The sequence below is a fragment of the Populus trichocarpa genome, chromosome 4 (assembly GCF_000002775.5).
Source record: "Populus trichocarpa isolate Nisqually-1 chromosome 4, P.trichocarpa_v4.1, whole genome shotgun sequence".
NCBI lineage: Eukaryota > Viridiplantae > Streptophyta > Magnoliopsida > Malpighiales > Salicaceae > Populus > Populus trichocarpa.
This window is the reverse complement of record NC_037288.2, coordinates 9,169,772-9,184,776: the sequence shown is the minus strand read 5'-3', so window position 1 is coordinate 9,184,776 and position 15,005 is coordinate 9,169,772. Positions and strand designations below refer to the sequence as shown.

Below are 15,005 nucleotides of genomic sequence, written 5' to 3'. Positions count from 1 at the left end.
TTGTATTTCATATAAGTGGTTATGTTCTGCTAGCCTTTAAAACTCAACACTATACTCATTAACAAATCTATTTTTTGAGGAACAATCCTAATATCACTAAAATAAATATTGTTTGTAATTTATGAGGAAGGAATTGCTTAGAAAATAACCAAGGTAAATATTATTGATTATTTTTTTATTCAATAGAAGAGATCAAGGAATTGAACAAATCTAAGCAATCAGGAAATTTTTCAGTCATTTAATCAAAGGTTTATTCTAAATTTCTTCTTCATATAAGAATAGGTTGATCATATATTACTCTAAATATTAGCTTCTGCTTTTTTAGCGAGGCAGATTTATATCGTTCATTGACCACTTTAAAGCGATGTAAAATTCACACTTATCAAATTCCCTAACACTTGCCTTTTACAAGTCCTTGAGCAAAACTAAAACATAAAAAAATACTAACATTCCAACATTTTGTCTTAGAAAAAAAATATTCTCCATGTATTTTTATATTATAAATAATAAAAGAAAAATGTATTAATCTTTTCACTTAACTAAAGTTTTCATGACTTCTTCATCAAAACTTGTAATTTAGTAGTATCTAGAATAATTAATGACCTGGTTTACACGTAGAAAAATTTGAATTGGAAAAATGTGTACTCTAAGTTACATTTGGTAAATCTCTCCCTAACTCCTTATATATTTGCCATGAATTTGTATATTATAAATAATAAAAGAAAAATGTATTGATCTTTTCATTAAAGTGCATGTGAGTTTTTTTATGTTTTTTTTTTTTGGTATGAAAGTGAAAAATCAAGTTTTTAACATATTTATTGAATTAACCTACTTATGATGGTACTAGATAGGTGGTTTGAGTTACACTATGGGTAGTCTTAATTTTTTCCTAACATAAAAAAAAAAAAAAAAGATGTTCAAATGACTCCAACATTTTTAAAGAAATAAGAAAAATCTAATACTCGAGTTATTGACTTGACAGAATTCAGTAAATTCGATTAACTTAATAATATGATTTTTAAAAGGAGGCATCGACGGTAAATAAAGCAACAAAAAAATAGCAATAATTAACTATAAAAATGAGTTGTCAATATCATACTCGAGAAGAGATGAAAGAATAGCCCATTGGAGACTCATCATCGCTCCACAATGGACACTTCTCCACCACTAAAAAGAGCTCACTAAGATGATTCTAATGTCATTGTGAAAGGTTGCACGATGACATTAAAAGGGGTCGCACATGCCATCAAAGCCACAATCAGGAAAGCAAACCATACAAAATATCATGAAGTAAGCATCCCATGATTATATTTAATAAATTAATTTAATTCAAAAATATTAAAAACAAAAAGCTAAATTCAACGAAAAAAACAATAAAAAACTCGAGATGACTCGGGTTATTTTTTAAATTAGTGAAAAATTCTATAGAAAGCAAATAAAAAACTAACGGAGCTCAATCTCCAATTACATAAATGTTGAATGATGAAACTGAAAAAACATGAACTTTAAAAAAGAAAAAAACAAGCAAACACAAGCAAACATCCTAAACCTAGGTTAATCTCCAAAACTTGAAATTTGTGAAATCCTAGAGCCGGTCTCAATTAAAAAGTTCAATTTCCAACCAATTTAATATTGAAAAATAAAACTAATAAAAAAATCAATTTAAAAAATTTATCAAAGTAAAAAAAAAATAGTAATCAAAAGAATAAGGATCAAATTTAATAGGAAAAAAACTAAAAGATATGAAATCATAATAAAAAAATCAATTTTAAAAATTATCTCAAATAAAACAAATAAAAAAATAAGAAACAAATCTGATAAATAAAAAATTTGAAGGAGGATAAAATTAAATAAAAAATATTATTTTATAAATTATTCCAAATAAAATAAATAGTAATTGAAAGAATATAGACCAAATTTGAAGGAAAAACAGATTGAAGGGTTGCTTTGAAAATTTTAGACAATCAGTGCGAAAGTCAAGGAGAAGAGAGAAGAAGAAAAAAGGTTATTGGCGCCAAATTGATGATCAATAAGCCACATGCACCATTTGGTTATAGAGGAGCCACTAAGATGGTTTGAATGCCATTCTGGTAGCCACTATCTAGCCATCGTATGACCCCGCACATGCAACCTGAATGGTCTGGCCACGACCCACGTGCTGACACAAGTAATGCATGTGTCATCCACTTTTTTAAAATTCTATTTATATTTATTAAATTACTAAATCACCCCTTAGTTAACTTGAAAATAACAAAAAAAAAATAGGCTAAAAAATTAGAAAAAGCCCTTGGACACAAGTTAAAGAAAATTTTCTTTTATGGGTATTTTTGTTATTTGATAGTGTTTTTAAAAAATAAAAATACAAAAAAGTCCTTGAATGCCAATTTAAAGGGTGGTGAAGGAAGAAGGACAAAACTTGAAGGATTTATGGCTAGCTAACTTGTGGAGTACATATTATTGCTTGGTAAAGTGTTTTAAACTTATATGATCACGTTATCAAGAAATTTAAATTGATGTTTGATTTAATTGTCAATTCTTGAACCTAGGGTTTTATGAGTGAATTTGGGGATTTTGTGAATTGTCTATGGGATAATGTTGGGATAGGGGAATAATATGGGAATAACCTTATATCATAAGTAATTGAAGAGAGAATTTTGGTGATTTGACTTGGGTGAGAGCTGGCCAAAAAGGAAAAAAAAAGAAAAGGATAAATGGTTTTAAACTTATAGAAATTGAGTGTTTTGATGAGAATTGATAGTGATATTTAGGTCAAGTATTGACAGGGAATATCTCAAATGTTAAACCGCAGAGCGAAGAAGGTGTTGGGACATCACATACAGTAGGTAGGTGTCCAGTGTCTGTGTTTCTAATTCATTTCATTATTATAAATGCAAGTTCCTTGTGATTCTGTACACCTTGTTGGGTTAATAATGAATAATAAAAAGGAAAGAAAATATTATAACAGACTTTATTAGTTATTCTGAGTTAGGAATAGTTAATGATATAAGTGGATTTTCATTGATATCAACATTACTTAAATTTGATTAGCTACTCCAGATATGAAGGCTAATGATATCAAAGGGTCCTTAACATTGGCATTTCCAAAAGTGAAATTAAGATATTAAAATGGGCTTAATTAGCTATTCTGGGTTAGGAATAGTTAATGATATTAGTGGGTTTTCATTGATGTCGACATTACTTAAATTTGATTTGCTACTCTTGGTATAGAAGCTAATGATGTCAATGGAACCTTGACATCGACACTTTCAAATGGTGAGTCTAAATATTATAATAGATTTGATTAACTATTTCGGGTTGGGAATAGTTAACAATACTAGTGGGATGCACTAATATCAGCAATTTCAATAAAATTGATTAGTCAATCCATGTAAGGGAGACTAATGATACTAATAGGATCCTTGTGAAGAATTGGTAGAGAGAAAGAGTATTTGATTAGTTATTTACAAAGAAAGGGGAAGAGTTAATGTCGTTAATGAGAATACATTCGTTGAATGAATATCAGTAAAGGCTTTATTATGTTATTGTTATAAAAGAAGTGAAAATCTAATAATGCTTCCATTTTCATTGTTATTATTATTTTAATATTTACATCATATTTTTTTATTTCTCCAGGTCCATCGTATTCATGTTAGTAGTTATTCCTACTTTATTCCATCTTTTGTTATCTAAAGTATTTTGAAAAACAAGTAACCTTTTGGTAACTTGTAATTTAAAGATAAGCTTTTGGTATATATATAAATATATTGAGCCTTCTTTTGATGTAAATTTATGTTGTGTATTGTTGTATGGAATTTATAATATGGAGATGATAAATGTTGTGGTTAAGGTCTATGATGATTGGATCAGAATTAAGGAAAGATTTATAGGAATAAAACAGGTTGATGTCGATAATTTGAGACCTCCCGGTATAGGGGAGTCTCTGCTAGAATTTTAGTAGATTTTTTTTATGGACTTACATATACAAAAAAAAAATGCTCATGTTTTCCGTAATATTGTTTTAGATGTTGTTCTATAAATTAGATTGTTACAAAATACATTATTGACCTTAGAAAAGATAAAAGAAAAATAAGGTTTTTATTTGGGGGTATTTTGTACTTTCACACGGTTTTTTTTTTTTTTTGTAACTGCACAGGTCATGGGGGTGTTTTGGTGTTTGTTATGTTTACTTTTTAATTTTTTATTCAAGAAAGTTGTTGGCATGTCCTCATTACATGCCAACGAGTGGGTGGCGTCTACGTCATTTGGATGGCATGTGTGATGTCATCTGGTTCCCAAACATGACCTTCTGTCGTATTTTTAGAAGTGTCATCATATCCTCTTCCTCATGGTGTGACGCGTGATGATGTATGGTGGTTGGATTGTCGTCGATGGTCGTTTCCTTTTTCTTCTACTTTTTTTTTCTTTTTCCTGCCAGACAAAGTGCTTGATTGTCGTCTTTGTTTTTGCTTTTTCAATTTCAGTCCTTATTCTTTTAATTTCTTATTTAATTCTTATTCTTTTTTATAAAATTTCTATTTGTTTTCAATTTAGACCCTCAATTACAATTTCTCATATGTTTTTTTTTATTTTGGTCCTTATTCTTTTTACTTTTGATTTTTTTCCTTGACCCTTTTATTAAAATTTTATTGGCTTTTAATTTCATCTTTCAATCAAATTTTATGTTGTTTTATTTTTTTCAATTTGACCCTCATTCTTTTGATTTGTTTTTTCTTTTGTTAAAGCTATTTTTCAATTCAATTTAACCCTCTAATTGAAAATTTTTATTTACCCTCTAATTAATTTATTTTTAACTTCCACCCTCATTCTTTTAATTAAATTCTTTTCTTGGATTCTTTTGTGTAATTGATTTTTTTTCTTGGTTTTTTCTTTCAACATTTGATTTGTTGGAAATTCAGCTTCGTATTTTTTTCATTTATAGCAATTCTGATCTAATGACCTGGTCCATGAGTTTGAAAGGTTAATGTCGTTTGACTTTTTTTTCTTGCTTATTTTTTTACGATCTTATCTTTCTATAATATTTTTTTAATATTGATTTTTAATTTGATTATCTTTGATTTCTTTTCTATGGTTTTATTATAGTCTCATGACCCAGGTCACGAGTTTTGTATGTCTTTTTTGGATAGAAGTTTTTTTTCTGAAAACGTTGTTGTTTTATGTTTGGTTTTTGAAGATATTATTCTACTCCATCTATAATTTCTTTTTATTTTATAAAAAATAACTTTATTTTTCAAAATAAAAAATATTCATTTTTAAATAATATTTCTTATATGTTTGGCGTTGCGTAATATTTTTTTATGGTATGGGTTTATTCAATAAATTTTATTTTGTGTTTCTATTTCTATTATCTTTTATTAATTTAAATAAATAAGTTCAGTAAACACAATCAGATAAATATCTCATTTTGTGTGATTGATTATCTTGATCTACATTAATCCCTCAAATTTTTTAATTTTTTTTTGTTATTATTAAGAACTTTTTTTCGCTTATTTACATAGAAAATTATTGATTTATTTCAATAGATATTTTCATTTGGTTGTGAAGTTGCACACATAAATAATAAAGCACCATCAAAAAGCACGATTGAAATGGTAACTCATAGACGGCTCAAAAATAGAAAATCGAAACATCCTATGGGCAAAACAGGGTGTGAAGTGGAAAGCACTTTTCGATATGGCCTTATTGCTATTAGTTTCCTTCTTTATGAGTCGGGAAAATACAAAATTCTGGTTTGTCAAAACTTCATATACAATCCATAGCAAAAACATCCAAATGAGAATCAGGCGCAATCATATACACTGAGACAAAAGTTTTTCTTCATAGTTCGTGCCACTGAACAATTGCTGGAAAAAGTAGTGTCTCTACTGTGATGTGTTGCCATCTTTTCTTCTTTCTTCTTCTTCTTTTTTCTTTGTATCTCACACCAAGAAAAAAAAATCCCTTTTCAGTTCCTAGAAATTTACAGTTAATAGGCTTACAGCTCCCACACAGCTTAGTGAGATTTCCTGCATTATATGCCCTTCACCTTTTCTTTTTCCCTCTCGAGGCCCATGACATTTGCGTTTGGAACATGATTTTTTAACATGGTATCAGGATCTTGATGACTAAGCGATTACGAGTTTGAATCTTATCATCCTCGTTTATTTGATAAAAATTAAGTAAAAGGTAATGTGGATTTATACAAGTTTCAAGCTCAAATAGCTTTTATTTGAGGTAATGTGTTAGAGAATAATATAAATCATATCTTGGGACTTTACCTAATAGTTTAAGCTATTGAGTTGAGATGATTCTTTGACAATGTTATGTATATTAAATGATAAATATTATCTATATATGTGTGTTTTATGTCAATATTAAGTTATGTGTATGTCATATTATATTAAAAAAATCTAAATATTCTACAAATATATTTATGTAATATAAATATATATTTCAGGTTAGGTTCAATTAGGTTTTGAGTCGGGTTTGACAATATTCATACCCTATATATCTGTTATCCATCAACTTTAGAAAACACTCACCTATTCAAGTTAGAATATAAGAGGTTCAAATTAAATTATCATCCCTAATTGAAAACCAACCTCAGTAAATTACAAATGAAAGATATAAGAAATTGATTAAAACAATAAAAAAAGATATACCTAATATGAAAGGATCACTGAGAAGAGAAGAAAATGACTGCAATTTTTTTATTTAGCATTATTTACCTAAAAAAATATGGGATAATTTTGAAATTAAAAGATTTTTATAAGAATATTTTAGAGATAAAAAATAATATATATTATCTTTAGAAACATGTTCATTTTATACTCTTGTTTTAAAAAAACAAAAACAAAAATTCACTCTACAATTATTTTCTTGACAATTTTATTTTTTTATATTTTTATTTTTACCTCTATTTCTACAACTAAAAATATTTTTGTCTTTATCTTTTATGTGGGTTAGCAACCAAACATAAACGGAGAGTTATTGAATTACTTAAAATATATGCTATCATCAAATAGAGAACAAGTACAGAAAAGGCTCTTGGGCTGAAATTATATATGATTCAACAAGTACTCTTTTATTTATTATGGAGGTGTTTGGATTCAAATATCTATAAAATTGTTGTTCGTGTATCCAGATTCGAAGAGCCTGGTATTAATTATTATTTATTGTCATTATCTTTCCATGTTAGAATTGGATAATTTACACGTCTGCTGCGCTTTATAATTCAAAAAAATCATAAATTAATTTCTATCTTCAAAAAAAAATCCTAATTATTGTGTGTGTGTGAATTCTTATTAATAAAATCTCTTTATCATGCATTGTATTATATCTAAGTTATATAGGTCTTTTTAAAATTCAGTTTAGACATGATGATATTACCACCAATAGTTTTTTTTTAAATAACAAAATAATATTGTTTTAATAAAAATAATCGGCCAAGTTAATACAATATACATAGATTGACTTAATAACCTAATGTTTTTTTTTCATGTTATTCCTACACAACTATGTTTATTTGTCACACTCTTTATTTCTTAAAAAAGAATGGATAAAAGGGATGAATTTAAAGATTTTGAAGACTTGGGAAACGTGGCACGTTCCAAGACATCTCATTTGGGAGAAAACCGGCCGGTTGTGCTGTTCCCGCCACGAACCCAGCAGTTATGTAACCGTTATTTTTGTAGGCGACCATAGATTTTAAAACCATAAAATAAATTCAATTTCTCTCTATCCCTCTCAGCAATCTCTTCAATGGCAGTTGAAACTCTTCTCTTCTTGCTGCTAGTTATCGCTTCAGTTTTCACAGAATCACAAAATTACCCTCGTGAGTATTCTGTCTTCCCCCTAATTTATGTCTCGAAAACATGTTCAAATTGTTATTTTCTAATTGTTTGCGTTAAATTTATGTGGTTGCCTAGAAAAAAAATGAGACAAGTTAAAAGGTTTCAAGTATGATAAACTGCACAACCCTGGTTTGAGTTTTTTTTTTTTTTTTTTTAATAATTTTGGGTTCATGAGAAAATGTGCCAAGTACAATCTCCATTTGTCAAGATTCGGTGATCATCAAATAATTACATGGTTGCTATGCTCCAAGGAGATAAAAGAAGCGGCTTGAATTAGAGCAATATTTTGATGAAACACGATGATGCTTGTGATTGATTTCTTGGCAAATGGTTGCCATTGTATTACTGGAGAAATACTTTCTAATGCGAAACCTAATTGTTTTTTCAGGTGAAGGGCCTTCAGTAAGAACTGATTTAAGGCTTTCAAGGCCTCTTATTGGAGAGGATGGAAGGATTTACATTTGTAGTGAAAAGACTTTGTATGCGTTTGAAAGTAATGGGTCTATTGCTTGGACCTCATATTTGAGTTATGCTTGCAATGCAAGCATGGCTCCAGTTCATGGAACTGTAGGAAAGGTAAGCAGTTTTCCTGAATTTTAGAGGGCATGTTTAGAAATCACAGATAAAACTTTGGTTGTTTTTAGGTTTCTGCCTATGATTGTTTGGTAGAGATGTGCACCATATAAGTGATGTTTTAAAAGCCATAGTGTTCTATGTCTGTTGATTTGTGAATTTTATTGGCAGCTATATTTGGTTGCAGAGAGCAGAGTTTTGAGAATCAATTTTAGTGATGTTAGATCTTCTCCACCAGCAGTAGAAGTTTTCTTTGGTCCAGAAAAAGGTCAAGCAGGAGCAGGCGATATCATCGGGCTTGCAGCGAGTACATTGAGTTCGTCTGTATTTATCAATATTAAGAACCGAGGACTATTTGCTTATGAGATGCATGGGAAGCTACACTGGAGTGCTGGAGCTGTGCTTTACCAGTATGGATACAGTTTAGGTTGTAGAAAAGGTGTAAAAGATTGTTCTTTCAGTTCATCTCCTGTGGTTGATCGATGTGAGGCTAGTCTATATGTAAGGTTTACTACAGCTTTGAGCAACGTTTCTCCACAATGTTTGCACTGATAGTGCTTTGCTTCACAATGCTTACACTGATATATACTGCATGCTCTTGTTCATACACAACAATTTCCTTGCCGAAGTAACTTGCTAATTTTTCTAGCAGAATTGCATGTGAATGTTAAGTTTCAGGCTTTCTTTGATTTCAAGCACTCTCCAAGCTTTCTTTCTTTCTTTCTTTTATAATGCATGAATCAGGATTAGTCCTTTTTGCGCACATCTTAAGCTTATGGACATGAATTTTGTTTTGCACTTGCAGATTTCAAATAATGCAGGAGAATTATATTCATTGTCTCTTCGTAGCCCTCACTTTAATTGGGTTCAGGATCTAAGCTCATTTGACAAAAACTTCACTGTTACACCTGGAAACAATGGCCGGTTGTATGTGACAGTACCCCCACTGTCACTTGTGTTGACTCTAGATGTCTTGAAGGGTAATATTTTGTGGCAGACGAGTATTGGACCGTTAGGTTCAGCAGAATGCGAACCGGTTGTGGACTCCAATGGTAAATCTGTAGTTTTTCTTTTTTCTTTTTACATAAAATTGAAGAGTTGTTCTAACTGTTATATCATAGTCTTAATTTGAGATCAATTAGATGCCAAAATTGATCAAAAGCAGAGTTTATGCGCGGTGTGCTGACATATTTAAGGACTGATTGCTGCTAGATAAAGATCAGAATGACTTTGTGCCACAAATAGGTAAATATTATGGGGTTGGATTAGGCAGCAGTGGCAGAGGAAATACAAAGAAGTTAGTGATAGTCTTAATGCAGGACAAGTTTAGATTAAAAATATTCTGTGTAAAGCCAGAAATTCCAGTTTCTTGGATCACATGCTGAAGCACTTTTATCATCCAAGTCTATCTGCAGTTTCCTATTAACACCTCCATTCTTTTGCTTCTGTCTGTTTTCTGTTCATTCTAAGACCTTTTCACCTCCTAATATGAATTTGTGCCTCTTGGTGGTAAAAACATAGTCTTAGTTTCACTTAATCTGAGATAACGTTGGACATTCCAACATGAGTATCATGCTTCTGTTTCCAGTCATCATACGAGTGAATACCTTAAATATGATAGGTACACTGGTATCAAACAAATGTCTAGTTTGGATTCAAGTCATCAGTAATCCTCGGGGAAATTGATATGAACTTCGTCAAAAATTTGGACTGCTGTCATAACTGACAACATCAATTTGTTTGTTGCATAAATGCCATGACAGGTTGGGTATCTATCGGTTCACTGGATGGATTCCTGTACTCAATCTCACCAACCGGAGCCCTAAAGAAATACTCAAAAGCATCTGAACAAGATTATGTTATTCAAGTAAGCCCACATTTAGATTGCTCCGGCAATGCTGTTTATATGTCCCAGACTGAGATGGAAGGAAAAGTTGTCCACACAGTTGGTGAATCTACTTGTGTCTCAGCAATGAAACCAAAAGGTGTACTGTTCACTATGTTGGTTCCAGCAACTGGTGTGATCCACTGGTCTGAAAGCTATCCTGGTAATTTTAGTCTTCATGTGGCATAATTTCTTAGAATTTCATCTAGCTTCAATGTTCTCTTATAATGATCTATTTCTTAGTAACTCCAAATGCTTTCATATTTTGATTGTCAGGTAAAGTCTCATCCATGCTTTCTCAAAGTGATCTGAAAAACTTTGTACTGGATGAGGGACTTCTTCTTTCTTTTATAGCTGCTTCAAGTAAGTTTCTATTCACAGAGCATATGTGCCAAGGTCTGAAACTATTTGGCCTTGTGAATGTGTAATTAATCTGTTGTTTCAAAAGAAAAGGGAAATCCAGATCATCATTATATTAACACTTTCTACAAGAGCGTGTCACCCTTTTAAGAGAACTGAGCATCTGATGGTTTAAAGCCCACTTCTTGATCTTGTAGTCCGCATCATTTTTCTATGTAATCCTAAAATCTCAAGTGTTTGTTTATGAATGTTGTGACTGAAGTGGAACTAGTTACCAAATGTATATAGACATTTGCATATAATAAGTTTTTTGAACTTGATAATAAGCTCTTATATGAGTCATGTCTCAGCTTTTGTGATTGTGAATGCTGCAGGGACTGGCAAACCACTGCCTTGCCGTAGCAAACGTAATTGTTCTTGCAACTCTCTTTTCAATTTTTATCATTCGTAATGTGAATAGAATGTAATCATTTATTTGTTTCCAGATCAGAAGCTTTTATCTACTTGCTCACAAGCAAGGCCCAGGCATCATAGTATCTACACAGGCAAGACGCAAATTCTTCCGAGTAGAAACACAACACTTGAAAAAAGCTAATTAATATTACTCGTTCTTTCAGGTAATGAAAGGACAATACTGCTGTTCTTGTTACTTGAATCCATGCTCTTGGTAATTTTAGCTGGACTTGTACGATTCTGCTGCATATTTTGGACGAAAAAGAAGCTTCAAGATCAAGGCTTGGGAAGTTTCCTTGAAAAGAGAGTAAGATCAATCACTCCTTTCTATCCTTTGCTGACTTCTTCCATGTTATTATATTGTGGTGACCTTTTTTATTCCTATCAGCGTTCTCTCCAACTTAAGAAGAAAGAATTTGATAGGACAATCACGCAACTCGAGAAGAAGGCTGCAAACGAAGCAGTGGCTCATGAAGTCATTGAAGAAATAGGGGATTTGGTACGAGAAAGAGAGAGCATATCAAGGAAGCTCTCAACAACATACAGTTTAGGTAGGGATGGAAAGGGCTTGCGGTCAGAGTCTCTCCTTCCAGTATATGATGGGAAATCAAGGAGCTATTCTTTTCAGAGTGCAAGGAAAGAAAGCGTCACTATTTTTCACACACTAAGTAATACATCTTCTGGAGAAAGCAGCAAAGAGAAAGATTCTGACCGGGACTTTCACGAGGAGAACCAGTCCTCAGCTAAGGGAAAGGGAAAGGCAAGAGCACCTGTTGAAACAGAAAGTTCAAGTGATGATGATATCTTTGAGAAAGGCTACCATAGAAGTTCATCAGAGCCAACATCAAGCTCAAAAAGGTATGCCAATCCATTTTTTATGGAGCAAGAGCTGACAGAAGAGGAGTTGAATGATGAGGGGAAAGTGGTGGAATCAGCAACAGGCAGTGGCAGAACTAGAAGCATGTGGTTAAAGAGAAGAAAGACGTTGTCTTCAACTAACTAGATTGCAGACAGGTGTGCAATATGCCAACAGAGAAGTTTATACATGTGTAAGGCTAGACAGCCTTTGATAGTCCTGCAACATCTGTAGCGATTGTCTTCAGAGGTTAATGCAGACATGTTAAGCAAATTCGTGTATATTGGAAGTAAGAATAGGTGAAATTAATGTTCACTTCAAGCTTGAAAACTGTTGGTTTTGATTTTGATAGTCCAAGTGATTCTTCTTTCGCTCTTGAAAGAGCAGCTTATAGCTGCTGCACTTGCATATAAAGAGTTCTACGTTTTGAATTCTTGACCTCTTCCAACAGAGTCTTGGAGATCTTACTTTATGCCCATCAGAGCAGCTAAATCTTGAGATCTACTTTGCTAGGTTCCTTGCTTGCCTTCTCAACTCAGCAAACAGTCCTCCTTTACTTCTTTCTTGTTTCCATCAAAAGTTGGTTCTAAATCCTCTTTTTTATTTTAAATTCATCCTTGAAAGGACACAGAATAACTTCGTTTCTTAAGTTGGACAGAAATAATGGATTCTAGTATTTAAGAAAAAAGCTCTTCATATATGTTGGCTTCCTAATAATGCATTACAAGTCCATGCTACCACATGTCACAGCCAAAGATAGCAGCTACATTGGATTTGGATTGGACTGAATAAAACTCCTACAGAGAATTTTGAGTTAGATTGTAGGTAGGCTCGATTTTTATTTCACTAATATTCTGTCTGGGAAAACATCTCCGATACTCTATAAATACTTCTCAGTGTATATATGTTTTACTAGTTTAGTGGTTTGTGTTATGATACAAGTTAGATCTATGTTTTTTTTTTTTTTTATGGGAAAGAAAATGTCAAGTTCACATGGATTCATTTGGTATTGTTATTAAATTTGACCTAGTAGGTCAACCTTCAAACCAAACCTTTAAATCTGAATTCTTGTTTAGTCTGAGTTTAAAACTAATTCGTATGAGAGTTGTTTTGATATAACTTAATCGACTTGGTAGGTCTAAAAGCAACCTAAATAATCAATAAAGACCATTGTTTGACTTAAAGATAAATTGAAGGTGATGTCTTTTTATTTAAATATTAAAATGACAATATATTAAATCAATTCAAGTTTCATATCTTAACATGTTAAACCTACAACTCGAGTCATGGACTCCACTAGGTTTAACAACTTTGTTTTTTAAAATTATTTTTAACTTAATGATATAATAACAAAAATAGATACCCGTAAAATTGAGTATCAATCAAATATCGAGATATTTGTTTGAGACTGCAATAATCTCAGAGAAAATAAACCAAAATAAATTATGAAGATCAATTTAAAATCAACCAAATATTGAAGATAAACTTTAAAAGAAAATAAGATAAAAAGGATTCAATCATAAAGAGAAAATTTGGAAGATGGAATTTTTATAAAAAAAAAAAAAGGAAGAAAAAAAAAGTCTAACCCAATGAGTCAATCTCAAAACCTCTCAACCTAACTCTCATTCTAGCCTGGGTTTAAAATTAATCTGCATAGGAGTTACCGTAATATGACCTAATCGACTTTGTAGGTTCAAAGACAACTCAGACAATGGGTAAAAAGTATGATTTGGTTTTAAAAAAAAATGTTAAGATGATATATTTTTTTTAATACTGAGACAGTGATATATTAAATCGACTCAGGCTTCAAGCTTAACTTACCAGACTCGCGATACAAATCATGGGCTCTACTAGGTTTAACAACTTTGTTTTTTTTTAACTATTTTTTTACTTAATGATATGATAATAAAAATAGACGCTTACAAAATTAAGTACCAACCAAATATTGAATGTGTTACTTGAAACCAAGATAATATCATAAAAAGCAAACCGAAACAAATTATAAAGACTAATTCAAAATTAATGTAATATTGAAGGATGAAATTTTAAAAAACAAACTAAAAGAAATTCAATTAAAATAAAAATAAAAATGAGGGTAGCAAAAAAAATGGTTCATATAAACAGCAAAAGAGTTAGGTTCACCCCACTTTTTTTTAGGAGGATAGGTAATATGATTTTTAAAACAAAAACAAACAATATATAAAAATAAAAATAGAGATCCCATCTACTAATATATAATTGTTTGTGGATTTATAAAGTGGAGGATACTAAGTTTAATTTTGGTAGTACTAAGTTTAATTTAGATAGTTTGTGCACTGTAGTTTGCTTTTATAAAAAATAATTTAATTAAAAATACATTAAAATTATAATTTTTTACTGTTTCTTATATCAATATATCAAAATTATCAGAAACACTTAAAAAGCATCAATTTAATACTTTTTAAGAGAAAAATAATTTGAAAGCAGGTTGAACAACATTACCAAACACAGCTAAAATATATTTTTCCCTAAAACACTCATTTTTCATCTTTTTAAGTATAGTAAAATAATTTAATTGTCATCATAATCAATAAAATATAAACTAGTTCAAAGGGGTATAAATGTATTTTCATTTAATCATGTACAAAAAATTGATAGGTATGCCATTGAGATCAAAAAAATTAAACTAAAGGTTCAAGAGTCTTTTAGTCTTTTTATTTAGGTTTTTATGTAATTATCAGGATAATCAAGTATTTTTTTTTTTAGCATCAATTAAATATTAATTAATTTGAAACATCTTCTAGTTTGTACAGTGCACATACCAGGGTGTGAGAGACGTGCACGCCTTTTAAATAGTGTGTGAGGCACCTCCCAATAAAAGAAAATGTTATTCCACCGTGTTGTTGGATAAATCACCACTTCCTTTTCCTCCCGGTGTGGTACTTGTAGGCAGCGATGGGATGGTTTGTCATCGGTTGACCTTCTCTCTCTCTCTCTCTCTCTCTCTCTTATCCTTAAAAATATAGATTGATCATGTTTGTTTTTGATA

The 15,005-nt window shown here is 30.9% G+C and overlaps 1 protein-coding gene across 1 annotated transcript; it reads left to right on the top strand.

Annotated features, from left to right (window-relative positions):
* Positions 1-7,693: 7,693 nt before the first annotated feature.
* LOC7494554 (protein GAMETE EXPRESSED 3) lies at positions 7,694-12,410 on the top strand. The gene is given in 9 exon segments (XM_024599331.2): positions 7,694-7,831; positions 8,239-8,426; positions 8,595-8,924; positions 9,229-9,475; positions 10,187-10,471; positions 10,585-10,671; positions 11,043-11,075; positions 11,154-11,428; positions 11,510-12,410. Coding segments are annotated over 9 exon segments (2,133 nt in total). The 5' UTR covers positions 7,694-7,758; the 3' UTR covers positions 12,125-12,410.
* Positions 12,411-15,005: the final 2,595 nt, after the last annotated feature.